This window comes from Prionailurus bengalensis, chromosome E4 (genome assembly GCF_016509475.1).
Source record: "Prionailurus bengalensis isolate Pbe53 chromosome E4, Fcat_Pben_1.1_paternal_pri, whole genome shotgun sequence".
Classification (NCBI taxonomy): domain Eukaryota; kingdom Metazoa; phylum Chordata; class Mammalia; order Carnivora; family Felidae; genus Prionailurus; species Prionailurus bengalensis.
Window position 1 is genome coordinate 43,676,697 of NC_057360.1, and position 23,861 is coordinate 43,700,557.

The 23,861-nt window shown below is 56.4% G+C and overlaps 1 protein-coding gene and 1 non-coding gene across 3 annotated transcripts; one reads left to right on the forward strand and one right to left on the reverse strand.

Moving 5' to 3' along the window:
• Nucleotides 1–440: 440 nt before the first annotated feature.
• SLC41A1 (solute carrier family 41 member 1) lies at nucleotides 441–23,268 on the reverse strand. 2 transcript variants are annotated; one of them, XM_043569282.1, is made up of 11 exons: nucleotides 23,196–23,268; nucleotides 19,591–20,584; nucleotides 11,409–11,516; nucleotides 10,208–10,279; nucleotides 9,423–9,567; nucleotides 9,161–9,307; nucleotides 8,409–8,556; nucleotides 7,443–7,522; nucleotides 6,398–6,532; nucleotides 5,949–6,097; nucleotides 441–2,994 (listed from the first exon to the last, which is right to left on the reverse strand). In XM_043569282.1, the coding sequence occupies exons 2-11, from the start codon at nucleotides 19,963–19,965 to the stop codon at nucleotides 2,809–2,811; spliced, it is 1,545 nt and encodes a 514-aa protein (XP_043425217.1). In that variant the 5' UTR covers nucleotides 19,966–20,584; nucleotides 23,196–23,268; the 3' UTR covers nucleotides 441–2,808. The 2 variants fall into 2 exon arrangements, with proteins under 2 accessions (XP_043425217.1, XP_043425216.1); XM_043569281.1 differs by lacking the exon at nucleotides 23,196–23,268 and adding an exon at nucleotides 22,287–22,700.
• LOC122476661 lies at nucleotides 5,058–5,194 on the forward strand. The gene has a single exon (XR_006295575.1). It is a non-coding gene; the product is annotated as a U4 spliceosomal RNA (small nuclear RNA).
• Nucleotides 23,269–23,861: the final 593 nt, after the last annotated feature.

A 23,861-nucleotide genomic window follows, 5' to 3' on the forward strand; every position in this document is an offset into this window, starting at 1 on the left:
GCTCCAAACACTTCGAAGGCCATTGTAAATTCCTAAGGGCTTACAGGGTGGAGCATAGTGAAGGCACGTAGTAAGTCCTCAACAAATCCTAGCTGCTATTAATTTGACGCAACCAGACCGCCAGCTCTGCAGGGAAGGAATCTGAACCCATAGACGCTTGTGCCCCTTAGCACGATACCCCACCCGAGGCCGACTCAGTGCGTGGAAGGCAAGGACACGGCACGGACTCCTGGAATAAGTCCCAGGGCACTGCTGATCGTTTCGCAATAAATGACTGATGTGTGCGTTTTAGCACACAGCTCTGTATGTAAGGGATGTTTCATTTCTCGTCATACTCTGGCCTCTTGCCACTTCTGGGGGAGGAGGGGGTGGGACTACCGAGGGGAGGCAAAACAGCTGGAGCTGCTTCAGGGTGAGACACACAGGAACCGCCAACCACCTAAATAAACGTCCTCTTTATTTTACCAAATATAATTTATCAGTTACGTTGACATTTGTCAATTCAGTTATAGTAACTATAAATAATCCTCTTAAGACACAGTTCTGTAACTCTTTAAGGATACAAGAGTAAACCAATGTTGCTCCTCTCAGCCAGGCCAAAATGACATGCCGTTCGTGCAATCAGGGGAAAAGAAACGAGTCTTCCGGGAAAGTCCGCTTCATTTTCTTTCCCTTTCATCCCACAGTCCTCCCTCTGCTCACACACCGAGGGCTTGGGGCACGCCTACCTTCCTGCTTTTTCAGCAAAGGAGGATGCTCCCGAGTCTCCAGGGCGGCCTGGCTGAACTCCAGGGACGAGGAAGGGGTGAGTGACTGGGGGCAGGGGTGACCGGGGAACACAGGGGCACAGCCTCGGGGGCAGAGGACTTGGTTTTGGTGCCTGTACAAGAAGAGTCTGTGTGCAAATGTGTCTGGAGGTGGAGGGCAGGATAAAAGAGGGCCTGAGGGAAGAGCAGAAACAAGGCTGGTGTTAATGAACTCTGCCAGACCTGGCCCCAGCTAGATAACCCCCCCACGGTTCCTTCCAGTTCTAAGACTCCAGAAAGTGGCCTGGGCGGAAATGGAGGGACAGAAAAGATAGTCTCTGGAGGTACAGGCTGAGTTCCTGGGATGAGACCTGGTGTTGGGAAGACACAGGGTCAGTGCCTAGCCTGCTGCTGGAGGCGGGCCCTTCCGGCTAGAGAGAGGAGGGTTTATGGGGGCGGGGGAGAGAGAGGCTAGAAGAAACCTGCATCCAAACGCTCGGCTATGCACACACATGAGTGTGGGCAGATTTCCGATCCGGTCAGAGTAATGGGCGGGGGCGGATGGGGAGGCTCCCGTGTTCCCCAGGTCTTGCACTCGGCAGAGCAGAGGAGCAGCAGCTGGTGACGTCCAGCCTACCAGGTCGGAATCCTCTTTTGGGTGGCTGGCAGGGGGAAGAAAAGGTGAGGAAGGCTGGTTTAGGGAAGTGACCTGCTGGCTGAGCAGTGGGGCTGGGGGCTCTAGCTGGGGTCAGCGCTGCACGGAGGCGGGATCTAGAGGCAGCGCCTGGCCTGATGACACAGATGGAAACACTTCCAGCGAGGAAGCTTTCTCTGTCACCCTGGAAGGGGCACACGGCCTTTGTGTCCGGGGAAGCAGGGGAGCTTAGAGCCGTTTCCCTGACCGCCGGCACGGTCCCTAACACGTGGTCGGCCCTCCATCAGTATAGCTCAGTGAATGCTTCAGACCAGGCCTGCACAGGAGCTCCTCTTGGGGAGGCTGGGTATTTGTTGAATGAGTGAATGAATGAATGAATGGATGGATGATGAATGAGGGCAGAAGCCAAGAGAGAAGACCCTCCACAGCAGGACGGCATGAGTGATTTCAGGAAGGGGCAGGGTCGAAGGTGACGATGTGAAATGCCCTCGGGAGAAACAGCGACAGTGAGCCACCCTCCACATACTCATTCCCTGTCCCTAATCTTGGAACCCAACCTGGAAAGCTCTGGAAAAGGTGGTGTTGAGAGACAATTAGACACAAAGATTAAACAGAGATAAACAATCGGTCCTCTGGGCCCAGGGAGGATGTAGATCTTGGTAAACCTGTTGGTGGACACGGGTCAACAGGAAGACCGGGCCCCTACTCATTTCTTCCCGGATGTGACAATCAATTGGAAAAAGATCAAAGGGAGGGGCTGGTGGTGTTTATCAGACAGCTGGGTAAGGGGCGTGTGTACAATCTGAATAGTCAGTCGGCCTCACTCTTTTTGGGACCGAGAGAGAATAGGGCTAGGATTACACAGGGCCAGGAGCAGCTATCTCCTTCCTAGTGCTTTGAAGTTGGTCCGTTTATAGAAGAAAATATGTGTGTGTTTTGGAGGAACGGGGGTGGGGGTGGGGGAATGATATTTATCTCTCTGTTCAATCAAAAAGAAAAAAAAAGAAGGAAAAGAAACCCCAAAAACCAGAACCCACTTACAAAGGGTTTCTCATTAGGGCCATGACCGAGTTTGCTAAAGCTAAACCAGATGCCCCCAGATCCCAGACAGAACCCCCTGCCCCAATCCACATCGCCTGGAGGCACCCACCAGGAAATTGCACTTGGTGATTGTCTCAAAAATCTACTTGTACTGCTCATCTCAGTCCATCTGTCCTGTCTGAATCCTTGCTATACAAACTTGGCTCAATGTATAAAAATTCCCATTGAAAATAATGAGAATTCAGTATCAAAGTGAAGTCCCTAGAAAGAGGCGGGAGTGTGGAGTGGGGCTGGGGGAAGGGGAACAAAAGAAAAAACTCAAACAGAAAGTGCAGGAGGGGTGGGGGAAAAGGTTGAGTGACCAGGCTAGTCCCCAACATCTGTGTCTCGGTCCCCAATGAGCCAGAGGACATGGAAGCTGAGTGCTAGGAGCCCAGTGCCGAGCAGGTCCCCCAGAGCTGTCAAGTACGGGATGGAGAAGTTGTCTGGGTCCAGGCCCCGGCCCCACATCCAGTGCACCATCCAGTCCGCGATGTACAGGAGAATCAGCACCTGGGGAGACAGAAGGGCCCGGCCTATAGCCATCCCCTCTCTCCAGGGGGAGCCAGAGGCCACGCGATGGAACGCACCCATTGCCTCACAAGGCTCGGCTATCCACAGTGGGACAGCTCATCTTTCCACCCCTGCATTGTTTCCAGTCCCAAACAAGGGACTTCGTAATCTAAATCCTACTTGTTGCAGAAATTCAGCGCTCTTGCCTCTAATTCTGGGTCATCCTATTCTTGGGTCCCTCCAGCGCCTGCCCTGTCGGCCTCTCTGGGAGCCTGGCAAGGGGCTGGGGACTGGAGCTGGCTTTCCATACAGGGGCTTCTCCGCGGAGCAGAGCAGAGCAGAGCAGAGCAGAGCAGAGCAGAATAAGGACAGCGTTGGAGGCTGCTGCCAGCACACTTGTACCGTTGTCTAAATAACAGTCGATTATCCCAAGCTAGCTTCCTCCTGCCCCTTTCGGTTCTGCTGCCGTGGGCTCCTGGAAAGCAGGTCTAGCTTAACATTAGCCCCAGCAAAACAGAATTACGAGTCTGTCAGCTGGATGTAAACCAGAGCGCGTATCAATTCAAAACACATTTTGGATCATCTGCTGCTTTGATTTATCTGTGCCCTTACTTCCCTCCCACTTCTACAGATCAAGAATGATCTAGATTAGAACTTTGCTAGGGGGCCCCAGGACCAGTAGCGTCAACAACAGCTGGGAGCTGGTTACAGAGGCAGAATCTCAGGTCCCCCTCTTGATCTTCGAAATCGGAATCTGCATTTTAACAAGATTCACGTACACTTTTAAGTTGGCAAAGCGCTTGATGTAGAACACTAGAGGGGAGTGACGCAGGACCATGTCTTCTATATCCTCAGCACCATTTGGGCTCCCTAAATGCCCGCATCTGCGTGCGAATGAAGAGGTTTCTACCCGTAAATCTCCAACACAGTCATTTGGGAGGTTTTGCTTTTAACCATATTTTGCAAAAACTGGTATGTAAATTCTGCCCTGAGGGGCTCAGTTGCAGGAACCGGAGGCCCTCGGGGGATCCTGAAGCCAGAACCGATACCTAATTTTAGGCAAACTTGGTTGTTCTCTCGAAGGCAGCCAGAGGTTACGGTTCCAGCACCCTGCACGTTCCCCCTTGCCTTGCACACAGCAGCCTTGTACGTGGCCTGCCCCTGGCCCTGGGTGAGGGCCGCCCCCCGCCCCCCTTCCCGCCCCCTAACTTCGCACCCTTCCCAGCAGCTGCAGAAGAGTCCCAAACAAAGAGTGTGGCCAGGAGGCCTTCAGGACAAGCTTCAGGAAGGGCACGGCAGCAGCTGACCTCTCATTCCAGCCTCCCGAGCCAGCTCTAGGACACATGGCTGAGAGGAGGGGGCAAAGTACGCAGGAAGAACCTTTACAGCGGACTAAGTGCCCAGCTCTGGCCCTCCACAGGCCTAGAGAAGAGAGCAGAGGTGAGGGTGCCTCCAGCCGGCCCCAAATGGGGAACAGAGCCAAGGTGTATCCTTCCTGATGGAGACCGAGGGCTAACCTCCAGCCACAGACCCTTGGCGTACCCACCCCCGCTTTCCCAGCAAGGGCCCTTAACCCAACTTGCAGGGGAACGTGCTGCCTAGGTAACTGCCGCGGGGCAAGAACGGATGGTTGATTCCCAGCCCAGCCCTTGGTAAGATGTCCCAACACGCAGCCTTTTCAAGGTGTGGGGTGAGGGGCTGGAGGGATAAGAGGTTCCCAATGGCGGACTGGTTAAATGAAATCATGTCCATCTATCTATACGATAGAAGACCGCAGCCATCAAAGAATCAGGGTGCTCTTCTCTTTATGTGTTGACGTGGACTGACCTCTAGGATAAACTGTCAGGTGAAAAACCAGGGTGTGGACAGTGTGGAGGGTATGCTACATGTGTGTACAAAAAAGGGGGGGGGGAGGAAAAGAAGAAAAATTATGTTTGTATAAATACAGAAAAGGTTGAAGGATCTACAAGAAACGGATGACACGGGTGGCCAGAAGGAAGGGACTGGGTGGCAGAGAGAGGGCAGGAAGGAAGAGCTCTCATTATGAACCTTTAAAATGTTTAAGCTTGGCACAGTGGCAGTATCGTAGCCAATGAGGTTTATCCGAGGCGCGATTAGGGCTAATTAAAATGTTTTGAACTATGGGGCTGTTATTACCGGTCGAAAGTCAGGTCTGTAGAAATTGAAACTATAATACTAGGGTGAGCGTGGCTCCAATGGGATAGCGTAAGGCGGGGCCTGTGACGGAGGAACGGTTCTGTGGCGACGATACACAATTCTACGGCACGGAGACAGAACGGCATGGAATTAAACACACGCGTGCACATGAGTGTATATAAAACTGATGCAGTCCGTGGACCGTTCCGACCCTCACTGCCCGGTCTTGTTACTGTGCTGAGTTCCGTGAGATGTTACCGCTGCGGGAAACTGGGTGAACAGTACACGGGACCTCTTGGTACGTGTTTTTTGCAATTTCCCGTGAATATATAATTATTTCAAAATAAGAGGTTGCCAAAAAATGGAATATTACTAGCAGGGAGAGAGTGTATTGTGTTCCAGGATGGCAAGGCTGGACAGGGTCCTAGTGTGGTGGTGCTGACATTTTTTTTTCAAGCCGTGAAACCCTCCGTTCGAATGACATCTCCTGAGGAAGCCCAGCACGCAAAACAGCCGAGTGGAGCTCCGTGGCCAGGCCGGTGGGGGTGGCGCCCAGGCCCACCTGCTCGGCACCCTACAACCACCACCTCGGGTCCATTCCTCTCAATTTACAAATGGATCACTGAGGCTCAGAGACGTAAGGCAACTGGGCCAAAGTCACACGGCATGTTCGTGACTCTGCTGGAACTGCAGCCTGTTCTCTGAGCCCCTGAGCCCAGTGTTTCCTGGCCACCCAGTCCCAGAAGAAGTGGTGGCAGAGTGTGTGGCAGGCCCTCCCACGCCCCTGCCGTCCGTACCTGGAGCAGGGCAGCTGTCATGTAGAAGATGATGAAGATGAGCGTAAGAGTGGTGTGCCCGCCCTGCATACAGCTGATGGTGTAGAGGAACACCAGGTGTCCTGGAACCACAAGGAGGAAGAGGACCCGGGCCGAGCGAGAATTCACATCTGGGACCAGGGGAGAGAGGGGGTGAGGAGGTGAGGAGGAGGAGCCCTGGCCCCGGAAGGCCTTTCAGTCAGGGGACACCACACTACGCTCCAGGACAGCGGGGCTGTCTCTGCTCTCCACGCCGTGGTCCCCAGCCCCCGTGGCGTCCCAGGAAAGGACCGTCTTCCTGCCTGGGATCTGCTCTCCAGAGAGAAGGAGAAGCTGCGTATCTAGGCCCCAGCTGGTTCTCAAGGGAAGCTCACTGAGTGCCGCCCCCTCCAGAGCCGCAAGGGACTGGGAGGCTGGGACTCTGCCATTACCAGGACTGAAGAAGGTGGCGCAAGGACTGGGCCAGCGGCGGGGGGCTTGCTCCGAGTTCTCCCCTGGCATCCCGTTCATGTGCAGAAAAGTGGAGATGCGGCTGGCCTGCACGGCCACCAGATTGCCCCCGACGCCTGCAGAGAGACAGAGGGGGAGTGAGGAGTGGGGAGGGCAGGACACATTCACCGGTCCCACGGGGAAAAGGGACACACTGAGGAGGAAGACCAAGATGCCCCCGTTTCCAGGGAGTCTTCCAGGCTCCTTCCGTCCTCCCCGCTATGGAGACGTGGCAGTCCCACGTGCCCCTCGGGTGGCCGAGAGTGCGGGAAGGGGTGCAGGCCGATCTGTAGACTCAGGGAACCTGAGCCCCTGCTGTCCCACCCACACGGCCGAGGCGACAAGGCCTTGCCTTGCCTCAGCCCCTCTCCTCAGCTCTGAGCAGACCCAGGTACCCCCTGCCCCTGTGCTGGCTCCAGGAACTGATTTCAGGCCTCAGGTTTGAGCTCTGGACTCTGGAATCTGGTACCTCTCCTAGGAACCGTGCTGGTTTATTGTTGCCCCTCCCACCGCTGACCTACCCCCTGCTCTTCTCAGCCTTGCTTGGAGCTCCGAGAGGCTGACTTCTACAGACTACATCACCCAGGCTCCCCTGCCGGCCGCTTCTAATCGGGTTAGTTCAACAGGAGGCACCAGTACCCCAGTCAGAGACGAGGGGGTGGGGGGGAAGGAGAGAGGGGTCATGTATGTCTTTCCTTATCCCAATCTGCTTTTAGGTAGAGGCTTACCCCTGCTGGGGGCAGAGGTGTGTTCCCTCTGGGCTCCTATAACACTGTTTCCTCCCCTTGACCCTTGAGGACTAGGGCTTCCTGTGGTTGCTAATCTGTGTGTCCTTCCCCTGCTCCCTGCTCTGTGAGCAGCCCCTGCATTAAAGTCTTGAACTCTCTGAGCGGGATACTCTTGCCCGCCGGAATCCCGACGCAGAGCCCCCCACACCCTCCTCTCCTGCCCCCCTCCGTTCCCCCGGCGCTGATGCCAAGACCTCACCATTGATCACAGGCGTGAAGACGGCCATCCCTGCAAAGTTGGGGTCCGAGACAGTCTTGTCCAAGATGAGACCTCCCACACTACACAGACGAAGACAAAGTGACACAAAGATCACCGAAGGGTTGTGCTTCGGTTCCGGGGATGACAGGCACAGGCCCATCTGGCCTCGGGGAGGAAGAGGGGGTGCTCCCAGGCTCCCCGGTCTCCCAGGCCTTGCCCCCTTTGCCAGAACGAGGTGCTGCTTATGATATTCAGAGCTGGCAGAGCGGCCCCAGAGCTAACTGGTGGCACCGGGTCAGGCAGCCGCCTCCTGTACCCGCCCCGCAGGTTGGCTGCAGGAGCCAAGGGCGACCTGCCCGGGAGGGCCACCTGGTTGTGCCTGCTCGGTGTTCGTTTCCCCTTGTGGAAACAGCGCGGGGCTCTTCCTCGGGAATCGCCTCTCTCAAACTCAGTCACTGTGGTTCGGGTGACACTGCTCCAACGACGGCCAGGCCCCGGGCCCGGCCAATCACGGCATCGCTTTCCCGCAGCCAGAGTGATGGGCGCAGGCAGAGCCGTGTGACTGGCTGAGAGCCGGTGAAATTCTGTCGTGGGACTTTGTGGAACTGTGGAGAGGCTTCCTCCCACGGGAGTTAGTAAGAGTAAGGAAAGTATGAACCTGGAGTTGCAGGCCATCACAGGGAGAAGCGGAACCGAGAGGCGGACAGTAGCGGAGCCCTGATGCTATCGCTGATGCGCCTGAGCCCAGCCGGGCCTTTTTAGTTCCCTGAGCCAGTGCGTTCTGCTGCTCAGTGCAACCCATTTCAGATGGCTTCTGTCACATGCAACAGAAGGCCATGGAGCCGATACACTCTTGAAGGCATCTCTAGGGTCGGCACCAGACCGCTCCCCTTTTCCCAGGGCTCCCCAGGGACTCTCTGGCAGGGTGGGAGGAGGGTGAGGGTGCGTACGAGGGCCCCAGCCTACCTGCTGATGGCCATGGCAATGATGACGGGCTCCCAGCCTGAGTACAACACCTCCCTTGTGGCTGGGCTCCGTCGGGCGAGCACCACCCAGACAGGCAGCAGGGCCACGAAGAAGGCACACACCAGGGGGTAGATGTATTGCCAGTCATCTGAGAGAGGCAGAGATCAGAGGGAGGTGAGCACCGCAGCTCCCTGCTCAGGCCTCCCCCGGCTCGGCCTGCCAGTGTGCCGGCAGATCCACGGGAACGTCACCCTAGGTGCCTGTAAACACATGACCTCATTGATCCTCCCTGGAAGGCCAGGACAGAGGAGGGGCCAGCCTTTTCCATTCTGTCGATGAGGAACACCAAGCTGAGAGCTCCCCAGGCATGGGGCTCATTAGGGGCAGAGACCAGATTCCAGCTTCCTTTGCTTTGATTCCCAGAAATCACTAATTCCCCTCCCCTTCTTCACTCTGCAAGCAGATTCCCGACTTCAGTTCCTTTCCCTCACCCCTTCCACCTTTACGCCTCCCAAGGCAAGTAGGAATCCACCGGATCAGGCAAGAATAGATTTCTCAGACCCTTTTCCCCGTGCCCCTGCTGCCTGCATGCATTGGAGAGTACTTAGTCTCCGTGCTCGGGAGTTATTACAAAACTGTGTTCCAACCAGATAGTTAAGAACTTAGAGGAAATCCTTACACGCCGGTAAACCCACTGCCATCTCTCCCAATCCCCCCTACCCTGGTCACACCCTCAGTGGCCTCAGCCTCACCCCGCTCCAGGTAGAGTCCCCAGCTGATGCCTGAGAGCAGTGCCAAGGTGATGAGGTCACCCAGGCTGGCGGCAATGGGCGTGGCCACATTGTCTGGGTTGATTCCAATCTTTCGGGAGCCAATGATGACTCCAATCATGATCATACCTGGGGAGGAAGGGGATGGGCCGGGCGGGGCGAGAGGAGATAAAGGGGTATCAGCAAACAAAAGGAGAGATTGGAGGTGCCAGGCTGGCACCCCGCCCTTCTCTTCCTTCCTTACCCAGTACCAGGGAGGCGATGAAGGCCGTGGCCACGCTGCTGGCACACAGTAGGAAGGCGTGCGGGATGCTGAAGTGGCCGTCAGGGATCCAGCCAAAGACAACGGCTGCGATGGATGCCAGGAAGCCCACCACCGTGGCCTGCACCTGAGGAGGGAGTGGTAACTCAGACAGTGGGGGGAGGGGGTGGGGGCACCAAGAGATTCCTAGCACCGGTCACTGAGCACTTAGCCAGACCTCTTCTTGGCTCTCGGCAGCCCCAGGAGGCAGGCTGGGCTGGACTGTGCAGCAGTCCTCCCAGGCTGGAATGATGTCTTTATTTATTTAGTTTCACACCAGACACTAGTACTGGGCAGTGCACCCTGCAGGCGCCCGGGACGTGTTACTGGCTGGATGACTGTCCCTCTGGGGATTGGGGTGAGGCTCAGCAGAGCCTGAGCCTTCAGTCCACAGACAAGGCCTGGGACTCCAGGCGTAAGACTCCCAGTCTGGAAGCTGTGTAGCCTCACGTGGTCGATGGCACTCCAGCACTCCTGAGTCTGATCTGTGGGGACTCACACCCAGTGGACCCCTGCGGGTCGAGAACTGACATGGGGCCCGCTGGGACCCTCCCCATCTTGGCCGTTTTCCTGGGAAACTTGGTTACCTCCTAGAGCTGCTTCCGGAGACGCCAGCTCGGCAGGATGCTGGAGTGTCGCTCCCAAGCAGGCTGGGGCTGACCTCAGTCGTTCAGATTCCTGACTAAGGGGGAAGCTTAGCCCACCCTCGCTGGTCTCTGCTTTCTTACCTGGATGAGGGCCATGTTCCCCGTGATCATCCGCCAGAGCTCCTTGGGAGTGTCCATGTGCCCAATGTTGGCCTGGGAGAGGGAGGGCGAGGGGCTGGAGCTCCAGGCTGGAAAAGGCCTGCAGCTCCGTCTGTTAGGAACCTGCCCGGATTAGGAGCCAGTGCATGTGGCCTAAGACCCTGGGCCCAGGGCGTAACCCCCAGGGAAAGTGAAGCAGCATCAAGGGGGCCAGGAGAGGGAAGGAGCTAAAGAGGCTGAGCTGCTGCAGCTGGGGGCGGGGGGCCGGAAGGGGGCTCCCAAGGCAGCCGGCTCTTCTCCTTCTCGCCTCCTCTCAGGACAGCCGCTGAGCAGAGGCAGAGTCCATCCCACCGGCTGCTCATCTGGGCGGCCCGTTCCCGTGTGGGTCAGAATGACCCAATCCCTGGCTCTGAGGCCCGCTTGCCATCCTCGGGCAGGAAAGGTCAGCTGCCGGTACAGGACCGGGGCTGCAAGAGGGTCTGGGAAGAAGCGGGGTGGCGTGGGAGTAGGCCAGAAGTAAGGCAAGATGGGGTGGGCTTGACCGGCTGCCACTCTCTCTGCTGCCCTCTCCGGACTTGGAGCTGTGCGGGACATCCCTGCCAGCTGGCTGCCCAGCCTCCTGAGTTTTATTGCTTCCCACCTCCCCCCCTGTGGCCCTGAATCTGGTTCCTTCTCTGAACCATCATGGCTGATCTCCGGGGCCGTGGGGAGGGGGAGTGATAAGCAGCCCCCTCCCTGTCTATTCACTTGATGAAGAGTAAGCGGCAATGGGGGAAAGGGAATGGGATGTGAGGGGGGCTGGGAAGGCCTGGCTCTGCTCCTGCCCAGCTGTGGAGTAGGGCTGGAGATCAGAGGAGGCCCCCATCTGTGCAGGTCGAGGGACCAGCATGACGCTTGCCTGTCAAAGCTGCACAAACAGTCACGAGGCGGGTTGCAAAGCAGGGGGTGGGGCAAGAGTCCAGGGACAGCTGGGACATCCAGAAACCAAGCCTGGGAACCACTCTGGGCGGGGAGCCCCTGCCCAGAAGCAGGACGCCCAGGCTGGGATCTCCCTACCCCTTCCCGCCCCAGCCCCGCACTCCAGGCCTGGGCACTCGAGAAAGGCCTGTAGTGATCTCTCAGTCTGGCTCTGTGCCGCCCGGAGTCCTCTGTGTGTCCCATGCCTCCCAGCCAGGACACTCACTGCAGTGGACAGCCTCGATGCCAGGGTCATTTCCAGGTTCCCCTTAAGCCCCAGCAGCGCAGGCACCAGGATGAAGACCTCTGTCACCTTCTGGAAGACTTCCCAGTGCTACAAGGTGAAAACAGAACCCAGGAATCTCAGTGCCCCAAACGGTTGGCATCAGGTTGAGCAGATAGTCTGGGACCAGGGGCTCGAGGAGGAAATGGAATCAGCAGGGCATGAGCACACCAAGCGCCTTTTCTCCAAGAACCCTGGAACCCAACCAAGAGCATGGTGCTGCAAACAACACGGCCCCCGCTTCCTGGCACCCAGAAATGGGGAGACGTGGAGGGTCGCTTCCAGTCAGGAACTCCGGCCTGGTTCCACTTCCTCTGCCTGCTCTCTGGAGCCGGGGGGAGAGGAGGTGAGGACCCACACAGCTGTCACCCCAGGCTGGTTTACACCCCAGAACTCCTTCCCAGGCCCCCCCTCAAATAGCAGTCCCCAACCTCTTCGCCTTCAGCCCAGTTTCTCTGTGGCTGCAGCCTTGGGTGGTGTTGTCTCAGCTGTCGAGAGCCAGGCTCCACAGGGCTGGGGCTGAGATTAGAGTTTGTTTGGTTTCTGTGTCCAAGGGCTTTGGGCCTCAGCCACAGCAAGTCTCCTTAAGAGGCTCTGAATCAAGACCGGGGCCCCCAAATCTCTGCGTGCTGGTTTGCAGGAGGCTTTTTATGCCTCCTCTGCATTCCCGCACCTCACATCCCTTCCCCAGTCTCTCAGCTAGGCAAGGCAGGTGTGGCCCTGTAGGAAGAGCACTGGACTAGGAGTCAGGAGACAGAGGTTCTAGTCTGGGGACTATCAGGCCTGGCTCTCCACCCGGTTTCTTCAGCCAACAGCTGTTAAGTGCCGACGGTGTGCCAGGCTAAGTGCTCTACATATGTTTTCTCACCTCTTCCTATCAACAATGCATTTCGGTGGGGGCTGTTTTTGTCCCCATTTTGTGAATGGGGAAAGAGAGGTTCAGGGGGCGCAATACTTGCTCGTGCCAAGAGGGGAAAGAGAAAGAGCCAGGATTGGCTATTTGAAAGCTACTTTAATTGCAAGTGAGACTGAAGATGTGCAAAAAAGGCTGGGATTGCGTCTCCCTCCCTGGTGCTGGCTGCTTAGGAATGGGTCACCACCTTTGGAGAGGGAGGAGGGGGTGGGCGGCCAGGCGAGCGTATGCAGGCTGATGAGGGAGTTGTGGGCAGGAGACAGAGTGCTGTGGGTGGGAGGGCACTGGACTGAGAGCCTTGGGTCTCCTACAGAGACCACAGGGGTGGGCCTTATGCTCTCCCCCCTAGCGGCCTCCCACACGGACCAGGACAACCTGTACGGGGGCCTCAGACACATTACAAGGGCCTCAAGCTCCTGACTGTAAACTGTACAATTCAGGGGCCAACTCAGATGGTCTCTAAAGGCAATTCCAGCATTGACACTCCACAGTTAAGAACGAGGACAGCTGTAAATCAAACCCCCAGGGAGATGTATCACCTACACCCATTAGATTGTCTACTATGCAAAATCGCCAGAAAAAAACAAGTGTTGGTCGGCAAGGAAGTGGAGAGACTGGAGCCCTCGTGCGCTGTTGGTTGGGGTGCAAAATACCGTAACCACTGTGGAAAATAGTATGCAGAGTCCCCCCCAAATTAAAAATAGAACCACCCTAGGGGCACCCGAGTGGCTCGGTCGGTTACGCGTCCGACTTCGGCTCAAGTCATGATCTCACGGTTCATGGGTTCGAGCCCCATGTCCGGCTCCGTGCTGACAGCTCAGACCCTGCAGCCTGCCTCGGATTCTGTGTCTCTCTCTCTGTCCTTCTCCCACTTGTGCTCTCTCTCTCTCAAAAAAAAAAAACCCAAAAAACAAACAAAAAAACTTAAAAAAATGTAGAGAATAATAAAACTACCCTATAATCCCGCAATCTTCCTGCTGGGTGTATATCCAAAAGAAGCAAAAGCAGAGTCTTGAAGAGATATTTGCTCACCCATGTTCACAGCACCATTATTCACAATGGCCAAGAGGTACAAGCAGCCCTGGTGCCCACTGATGGACAGACACATGAGGTGGTATATACAGACAGGGGACCAGTGTTCACCCTTAAAAAGAGGACATTCTGGGGCTCCTGGGTGGCTGAGTCGGTTACGCATCCAGCTGTTGATTTTAGCGCATGGCATGATCTCGTGGTTCGTGAGTTCGAGCCCCCCATTGGGCTCTGCACTGACAGCACGGAGCCTGCTTGGGATTCTCTCTGCCCCTCCTCCGCTTGTTCTCTCTCTCTCTCTCTGTCTCTCTCTCTCAGAATAAATGAGAAGACTTTAAAAACTAACTAAATGAATAAATTAAAAAAAAAAAAGGAAGAGCATTCTGACACATGCTATATAACATGGATGGACCGTAAGGACATTATACAAAAGTGAAATAAGCCAGAGTCACAAAAAGACAAATACTCTACAATTCCACTTCTATAAGGCACCCAAACTAGTCAAATTCATAGAAATAACAAGTAGAATGCTTGGTTGTCAGGGGCTGGAAGGGGATTTAGTGTTTAATGGTTATAGACGTTCAGTTTCTCGAGATGAAAAAGTTCTAGAGATCTGTTTCACAACCATGTGAATATACTTAACACTACTAAATTATCCATTTAAAAATGGTTGAGATGATGAACTTTGTTGTGTGTTTTTTACCACAATAATAAATAATAACAATAATAATCATAAAAGATGAGCAAGGATTATCGGAGGGGGCTGGGCCAGGGCCAGAGACTTGAGCAGGCTGGATACCTACCGGGAGGGCCTAGAAGGTAAGGATTTCTCTCTTCTTGTCAGAGTTCTTTTCGCGGGTGTGTGTGCATGTCGCTGGGGTGTATGCTCACCCGAGCTCCTGGTCTGGCCCCTCACAGGTGGAGGGCCTAGGACTCTCTTTAGGGGAGCCCCTCCCCAAGACTAAGGATGGGAGAGCAGCCCCCACCCCCTGCCTGCCCCCTCTCCCCCGGCGCCACTGGCTGAGCTTTGAGGTGCCCCCAGGAGGAGAGAGCCAGCCCCTTGCAGACACTGGAGGACCGTGAACCCCGTCTCACTCCCGGGGTCCCCAGCGAGAAGGCAGCCCCAGCGAGCCCCGGCCACCCCAGAGGAACTTGGGGACCATTACTCTGGGACACAGCTAGGGCACACCACTGGGGTTCCAGCTCCCTGCGGACCCGGCCTGCTCTGCTTCACCTCATCCTCTCTCCCTAAACTGGACAAACAGCTCCAGGGAGGGGAAGACTTCCCCTCCCCCCCCCCCCCCCCCCCCCCCCCCGAGGGTGGCTGACTGGGGACTTCGGAAGTTTCTCTCAGAGCACAGCCTCGTATCCCCTCCTCACTGCAAACCATCCGCCCCTCCCAGCTACCACGCCGCCTGCTCCGTGCAGAGCCTGGCTCTCCTGGTGGGCGCGGGTAACGTGCACGTGCGGGCCGAGTGAAAGACCTGGAAAGAAATATTTAAGTGTCTGCGTATAATGTCGGCTACGCTGTTTGTGAGGCGTATTGTTTGTCTTTGCGATTATTTAAGAAAAAAATGTAGGAAGCCGAGCTAAGCCCCTCTGGCTGCCATGATAAGCACTCCCAAAGCCCTCCACCTCCCAGCACACATGTTAGAAGGACCTAGAAGGTACGGGGGTTTCAGTAGTGGCAAGATGAGAGACGGAGAGGCAAGGGGAACACGCAGTCACTATAACAGCCCCTGTGCAAAAGTTCTCCCAGCCCACACGCAATTCGGCCTGGAATCTCGCACTGCCTGACCCTCGGCCCAGCAAAGCCCTGAACTGGCACTTGGGTCAGAGTAGCCAATTCCCACACACATACTTGCTTCACCCACCGAGCCTGCTCAAAGAGGCAACTCAGGCGGGGGCAGGAGGGAGCCTCTGAGACACACACACATGCACACACACTCTGTGTCTCTGGGAAGAGAGGCGGGTGATGTGGAACCAGCCTGGGAGGCAGGGCGGCCCTCAGGTTGAGCGGCTAGAATGTGGCAGGGGCAGACAGTGAGTGTCTCTCTTCCTTCCGTTGGCCTAATTCAGGCCCATCCTGTTCATCCTGGTGAGGAGTGCCTGCCCCTGAAGTCAATCAAACCTGCCAGCCAAGCCTTCACCCACGCCTTCCTGCTCTGCTGGGGACAGAAAAGGGCACGGTCCAGGAAGCACGGCCCCACTCGGTAGGGGAGGGCATCTACAGATCTCACTGCTTTTCAGAATGTAGCTCCTCTTCCCTTTCTCTGTCCTTGGCTGGGGCTGGGGGCTCACTGGTTCCTGATATCCGGGGGTGAGAAATGAGACTGCTCCCCCCACACTCCAAAATAATCCTGATCCAAAGCGATCACCCTAAATTTCATACCTCAGTGGTCCTGCCGGGACCTCTTCCCCCTCCTTCCAACTTGCCTCTCCCGTCCCTTACCTCCTCTGGCTTCATATACTGACTTCCGTCCGCTTTCGAGCATTCTGCCCTGTGCTCTCTCCCCCCCCAGGAGGGTAGCGGCAGGGCGGAGAGTCACAGCCAGGAACAGGTGGAATCAAGACATTAAGAAGACCAAAATCCTGGGGTGCCTGGGTGGCTCAGTCAGTTAAGCGTCCCATTTTGGCTCACGTCATGATCTCGCGATTCGTGAGTTCAAGCCCCGTGTCGGGCTCTGTGCTGATAGCTCAGAGCCTGGAACCTGTTTCAGACTCTGAGTCTCCCTCTCTCTTTCTGCCGCTCCCCTGCTCATGCTCTGTCTCTCTCTCTCTCTCAAAGATAAATAAACATTAAAAAAAAAAAAAAAGAAGACTAAAATCCCTAGAGGTAAGCTCTGACCAGGCTGTGGGAGGACCCCGGAAGCTGGGCTGGAGTTGAGGACCAAGTCAGAGTCACCTGCCTGAGGCTCTCCCCCTCTGCAGGCATCCCAGGTGCCCAAGCAGGCGAGCCCCAGGCCAGCCTGGGTATCCGGGGCTGTACAAAGGGCGAGAAAGAGAGTGGTCAACGGAGATGGGATCCGAGCATCCTGCCCGCGAGCGCCAGCGGCCCTGGGAGCAGGCCAGGCTGGCAGGAACGCTTCTTTCCCTCCACTTCCCCAAGCCCACATTCGCCATCCGCCTTCATCTCCGTGGACTCTTCTTAACACAGCTGGGAATTCCAGGAAAGGTTGGTACACACCACCTCCTGCCACCCCCATCCCTCAAAAGGCTGACGGAAAAGGGGAGTGAGATGCCCTGCAAAGGCCTAGGAGCAGACTGGGGGGCGGGGCACAGAGCACCTTCGGCAGATCCCTATCCAACCACATTCAACCAACCGCCTCCACTCCCACAGTGGGCCCAACCCTGCTTTCCTTCCTAAATGTCACAGGAACTTTCAGCCTCGGTCTGGACGCTGGAGCAGACGGCAGTCCATTTTTCTTTTTTTTTGACTTTTGGACAGTATACCAGTCCCTTATCTCACTGCAGAGGCTGGCTGTGCACATTGGAGGGGAGGGCAGATAAGAGGCAACAGAAAGGAGCCTCCTAGGAAGAGACTAAGTCTTCTGCAGTCGTGTGGAAAGATGGGGGGCCCTGGACCAAGGAGCCATCAGCACCGGACTTTGGTTCATTTGCTCTGAGATGCTGGGGACACTCTATAGCCAACCCCTCCAGATGGCCCCAGTCTTTTAGGCACTCCCAAATTCTGTCCCACTGAAGGCCATCTTAGCTTGTGAAGGGGGAATACAAGTGTGAATCCCTAGAAATCGTCCTGCTTTTCCTGAATCTGAGATTGTCAGTCACCCCTCTCCCCCTGCCCCCTGCCCTTTGCTCTCCTGGATGTGGAATAAGAAACTCCCTGTGGTCCCATGTCCTGGTCTTTCTGCACCCTCCTCCTGCCCTGATATCACTGTAGCCATCTGCAAGGCCTGCTCCAACCCAGCTGTGACAGGAAGGCTGGGGGAGGGGGACAAGGACAAACCAGCCATTGTCATCTATACCAAATGGATCCTAGCTCTGGGGTGAGAGCCTAAGTGCCACACTGAGGGCAATTGCTGACCCTCTGTGGGTACGCTGGGCAGGCTCCAAAAGTCCCTACCGCCGTCTCAGGCTCATGGGGGTGGGGTGGGGGTGGGGCAAGATGTGAGAAGCCTTTTCCATCTCTAGAGTTCTGAGTGTGTGGGAATGGGGTGGGGGTGGGGGACCGCTAAGAACCTTTGTTCTTGTTCACTTTATAACTCCAATTGTTCAGGATTCTGATCCACTCTATCCTTTGAGGGAAGACGTGGAGAGCAGATTCCTCCCTGAGTCTTTAACCAACTGGCAAATCACGGGCACGGTGAAGGCTGCAGGGCTTAACGGCCCAGGAGGCTCTGAGTCAGGATGACCAGGGACAAGTTCCCTAATTCCTCTCAGCCATAGGTTCCCTATCTACAAAATGGAGATGATCATGGTGCCTACCTCACGGGCCTACAGAAGGCCATTACCATTACTGTCATTATCACGCAGAAAATAAAACAGCCAGACCCTGGTTGTATACCCCTTTGTAAGCACCAAACCAGAACTCAAAAACTCTTAAGAATGAGAACCAAGGCCACAGGAAAGGGACGGAAGAGGTGCGGACATTGCTACCCCAGGCTCATTTCTCCTCCGGCTCCTGCCCCCACTCCCTGCCCCAGGAGGAGAAGCAGCCACTGGGGGAGGAATCCGAAGCCTGCCTTCCCAGCTCCAGACTGGCTTCCCAACCTCCATGAGGAACAACCCTGAGGACGACAAGTCAGGGCAGAGGGAAGGTCCTGTCCAGATGACAGGACAGGCCGAGGCACTCTGGCATGACATTAACACCATCCTCATCAGCAACAGGAAGTGCAGGGTTCTTCTCGTAAGGGCTCAAGTCAAAGTGGTCCAGGGGGACGCTGTCGACAGAGCCACGTAGAAACCACCACCCTCAGTTCCCTGGGACACTAGCAAAGTGACACCCGTCCACCAGCAGGACTCTCCGCATCACCACATGCATTGTGTGTAGGGCTGGCCTGGCCCAGGGAGGGGATGTTGAGCTCCACGTCCTCATGGACATGGGAGATTTCACGGTTAGGGACAAACTGGTTGGTGGTGGTGGTGGGGTGGGGGGAACGTGTGGATCCCAAGGGCAAAGGCCAGATTTTTCCCTGGTCTTTGTATTTCTCTAAGTACCTAGGACAGAGCTCAGCACTCAGCAGGAATTTGATACCTGCTAATGATTAACTTTGATAAACCCAGCACCTTGAGGCAGGGGAACTCTGTGTGCCTTACTACACTTCAAAAACTTTTACCTGGAAACGAGACTTGAATTCTCTCTTGGACCTGGAGGTTCTGGGTGAGTCCTAACCTGCTACACAGCATACCCCTGGCTCTCAGCTTCCAGGGCCTGCCAGTTGTTATTCTCACCTCTACCCAGTAGCCTCACGAGAAGCCTTTTTTGCTCAGGGCAGATTCATGAACGGCAGGTAAGAAGCAAAGAGGAGAGATGGTTCTGCCCAGGCCTGGTTACCTTTTGTCCCCATTTACATCACAGAATTGGCACTTCTAGGTCTTACCCCCCAGCCCCCTCACCTTCCCCCCCCCAAATCATGCATCAGATCGCATGTGCTTACCCCTGTTCTCCAAGGAGATCGTACCAAGGTTACAGGCAGATAAGCAACACAAAATGCCTTTAAGAACCTTCCCACTTAATTTGAGACCCTCTTGGCAGCTGAACAAATTCCTGCCCAGCAGGGGGAAGGAGGGGAGACTTGAAACTGAGCTTTCTACTGTGGGTATCCTTGAAACCCCAAGTGAAGGAAAAAGACAGCACAAAGAGGAGTCCCATCTAAGTGTCTCCTACTGAGCTGGGCTCAGGAGGAATGCCCAGGAGGCATGGTAGGCAACAACCTTGTTCCATCTCCCCTCGTCCAAGCCTGAGCTCTGGAACAAATTCTGCTTCTGTTAAGCAATGCTGCCCTGAACACCTCCTCAGGGCTACTGGGCTTCCTCGAGGCTTCTGTGGAAAGTAAACTAGACCAAGAAGAAACTGAGGATGTGATCCAAAGGGAAACAGTATTCTAGGAAGCAGCAGCTGCTTCTGACAGGGAGGTGGAGAGAAAACTCCAAGAGTCAGTTCCCCAGGAGGAAAAGGTGGCCCTGGGTTCACGGTCAAGAGCTGCCCTACCCAGGTCCTACCTGCACGATGTCCAGCACCATGCCAGCAGCCACAGTCCCAAAGCCTGCCAGGAGGAAGGGAAACAGCACTTGCAGCCCGATGGAAAAGGAGGTCTCCTTGAGAGGGGAGGGTGGTGCGGGGCCACGGTCTGTGCTGACGTCGTCGCTTTCATTGCTCTGGCTCCCGTTCTCCAGAAGGGCGTCCTCCTCCCGAACCCCCTTGGCGTTGGCCCGGGACTCAATCACCACCACCTCCACCCCAGCCCCATCAGGCCCCAGGAACTCTGAGGTCCCAGCCAAGGGCTCTCGCCCGGGGCCATCAGAAGAGCAAGGTGAGGGAGTAGGGCCAGTCCCGTTCAGCTGGTGGGCGTCCTTCGGCTCTGGCTTAGAGGACATGACGGGAAGGGAGGAGGGGAAGGGAGAACTTCTCTCTCTCTTTTTGTTTGCTTTCTCTCTCCCTTTCTAAGTTGGGAAAGAACTTAGTCTTGGGGTGAACCCAGGCTTGGGTGCCGCGGGACCTCTTCCCGCGGCTCTCTGCTCCTACCGGGCGCTGCAAAAACTGCTCCACCGACAGGCAGCCCCATCAAGCACTGAAGCGGCGAGCTGGAAGGAAACAAGAAACTCCTCACCAGGCTCCGCGGCCAGCCGCTAGGGGTGCAGGTGCCTGACTCCGGCCGGCCAGCGCTGTGCTCGGGGGCAACTTATCTGGCCTCTTATCTTCTTTGGTTCTGAGCGGCAGGTTCCTCAGGGCAGGGGGCATCCAGAGTAGAAGAGCCCAGCCAAGTCTGGGGCGGCCTCTTAGGTGGCCCTTCTTTCATGAAAAGTAGCTTGAGTTCAAATCCTTGAGAAGGCGGCTGCGGCTCCCTCAGCTTCCCACAGCTCCTAGGGCTCTGTGGTCCCAGGGCAGTGTCTGCCGCCCTTCCCCTCTCCTCCAGAGATTTCCTTCCTTCCTGGGAAGACCTTGTCCCGCGTTGAATCCCTGGTCCTTAAAGTCACGGGAATCTGTGCGGAACACCTGATGTGGGAAGGAAGAAGACGAGAAAAAGAGAATGTTACGATATGGCAAAGGAGAGCTCATACTGGGACAGTTTTCCCACAAAGGCAGGCACTGAGTTTTCACTAAAACTACCCGTTCCCGCACTGTGGCATCTGGAGGGCCAGCAGGCACTGACCCTGCCATTGTCCCAACTGGCAGCCCACCGTCCCCCAGGGGTCACCGCAGTGGTCAACAGCAGCGAGATGTGGCCAGCCTGGGAGTGGGAAGATGTGGTTCAGGAGACCTTGGCGTTGTCTTCTTGGCAACCAGGGGTGGACAGGGATGTCCTGGGGGAGACCCCTTCTTGAATGCTCATTAAGAACCTGGGATTATTTAAGTGTAGTCTCCCAGTGGGGTCAGTCACAAATTTAGTCACAAGCTCCCGGCCACACAGCAGAGGCACTGTACTGCAAAAGTGATTGTTTACAGTCACGAGACAGCTGTGCAAGGCAAATAAACAGGGAGAATCTGGTCACTAAATGAAAGTCTCCAGACCCCCAAACAGCCATAGCCCCTGAGGGAGAAAAAAACAAACAAACACAAAAACCAAACCTAGGAGGACTCCCTGGGCAATGGGGCAAGGCTGCCAGACCAAGGCCAAGAGCCAGAGGCCTACCCACTCCTGCCCTTGAGAGTCAGCAGTGTTACAAAAAGCTCAGACGCTGACTGGGATCCAGGCTTCTGTCTCTACTTCTCTCCTCCTCTTCTTGGCCTTGTGGGTTTGTCAGATAGGACAAGAGAGTTATCTCAGTTTGAAGGGAGACAGCGCAAAACTATTGGTTATTATGCACACACTTCAGTTCCCTAGGTTCGTCCTGTTCCCCAGGGTTACTAAGAGTTGGATATAGTGGAATTCTTAAAAAACAAAAAGACAAAAGCAGCAAAACTAAAAAGAAAAAAAAAAAAAAGTAAAACAAAGCAAAGCAAAATAGAAGCAGCAGCGTAAGCCAAAATGCACTTGTGCCCAAATGCATGTGTCTAGGTGTAACGGTCCCACTTTTCCTGTTTACGACCCCCCCGGGCCCTGATCCCACCCTAGCCCATTTCACCAAAATAGTTCTTACAGGCAAAAAATACATATAAAGAGAATTTCCCTAGGTAGGATGAACAAGTACTTAAGTATTCCAAACACAATTAGTCAACTCCAGTTTGGGAAAGGGTGATTCAAACTCCGGTAACTGACCCATGGGAGTTGTTTTCTCTTTCTATGGACTCAAGCCACACATCCAGATTCCCTTTTCAGACCTCTTGAAACACAGTCCTGTGGTTCTTGACCCTCACTAGAAATCCAGAACGAGACCTCCGAGCAGGAGAGTCCACTGCTCCTATCCCAGCAGCGCCTGCTAGAACCTGACGCTCCCTCCTCCTCCTCCTGTCTTCCTGGCAGGCCACCTAAACTGAAAGGGGGCACTCAGGAAGAGAAGCCAGTCCCTCACCACACTCCTTCCAGTAAAGAGACTTCAGACGGGCCTAAGGCCCTGGGATGAAAGAAGCAAAAGTAAACCAGGATGCCCTGAGGAGGGGACAAAAAGAGACCCGTTTTAGTATCTCCAAACCCAGGGCGGGGGAGAAGTAACTGGGTGGCCTACCCCGCCTCTCCCGCATTCAGACTCAGCAAATGCGCTGCTCGCCAGGGCTCCCGCCCTCCGCCACCCACCGCCCCAGACCCAACAGGACTGACCTGCCTCTCGCTTGGGAGGAAGGGGGGTGCCTGGCGAGTGGCAGCAGGGACCCGTGGTCTCGGGGGGTGCAGGGTTCCCCCTCTTCTCATCACTCCTCCTCGGCAGTCCTCCTCGGCCCCAGGCGTGCGCGCCCCCCACCCCCCCCGCACCCCCGGCCAAGGCGAGCGTCCAGCCGCGACACCCGGCTCGCTACATTTCGCCTCTGCGTTACAGCGAGGCCGCCGCTCCGCTTCCCCGAGGGGTAGGTGGCCGGGGAGGGCAGGATATACCGCCTCGGGCCCGGGCGGGGGGGACCCGGACGGGGGACCGTGGGGCTGAACTCACTCGCCCCCAATCGCTTCTTGCCCGCGGACTTGGGCCCGACTGGTTGGCTGCTAGTGGCAAACGTGATCTGGGGCAGACTGGGTGGCACCCCCCCCTCCATCAAAAATAGGTTCAGGATGGACAACTGCGGCAGCCAATCGGAGGCAGGGGAGGGGGCGGGCTCAGCCTCGGCCCGGCCCCTTTCCTTCGCTTTGTGCCGGGGAGGCGGGGCGCCGGGGAAACGCAGTGCGAGGAGTGACGGCGGCTGCGGGCCGGCGGCGTGTGCCGGGAGCTCGCGGGTCCCCTTGCCCGGCGGCCGGCGACCCGAGGTTTCCGTTGCCCGGCGCTCGCCGCTCGGGGCCGCCTCCCCCGAGCCGGCCCCGCCCTGCCGCGAGCCGCCGCCGCCGCCGCCGCCGCCGCCGCCGCCGCCTCGCCCTTTAAAGGCTTGTGCGCCTGTGCGCGTTTCCTCGCGCATCTTGAGTGTTTCCTCCAGCCCGTGGCCTTCGTAGAGTCGGTGTGGAGCCAGCCAGCTCTGACCCCGCGGGCTCAAGCAACCATCCCCGCGCTCCTTCCGGTGCTCGGCACCGGGAGAGAACCGTCCCCACCTCGTTCCTGGACACAGCCCCTCTGCTGCTGGCTCGGCCCCTCGCGCTGCCTCCAGATCCCGCGTTCCTCTAAGCAAATGGCTCGGCCCTGACGGAACCGGCCTTAATAACGTCCCAGTTTTGGAAGGGGTGGGGATGGGCGGGCGGGAGCGAAAACAGGTCAGACTCGCGGCTGGGGTCCCACAGGCCCCACCTGAGGGAGGGGCGGAGGGGAGCTTCCTCTGACCCACCGTTCCCGGTGGCAACATAGGGGAGAGATGTCTGCATCCCGGGCGAAACGAAATCCAACTTTCCCTGACGCACCTTGTGGGATCAAAGAGGGGTGTTCCCATCTCGCCTTTTGCCACTTCCTCCCTGGGGTATCTCCACCTCTCCAACGCAAACTCAGTACCAGCTCTCTTTGGGATGTTTTTGTGCAGGCGATGTGACCTCCCCCAGAAAGGAACTGCCACCCCCAGGTTTTCCCCTCTTGTCAGTGGAACCTGTGACCAGTGGTTCCTTCCTGCCCTTTTCCACTGGGAAAGTGGCTCGGGGGGCGTTCTAGCATGACTCCAGACCCCTGGATGGGTTTTGGAGTAGGGATGTGCCTGGGGAGAGGAGAACGCAGTGCTGGCTTTGAAGCTGTTGGCTGCCCTTTCCTCTTTCGGATACCCACGAACACCCAGA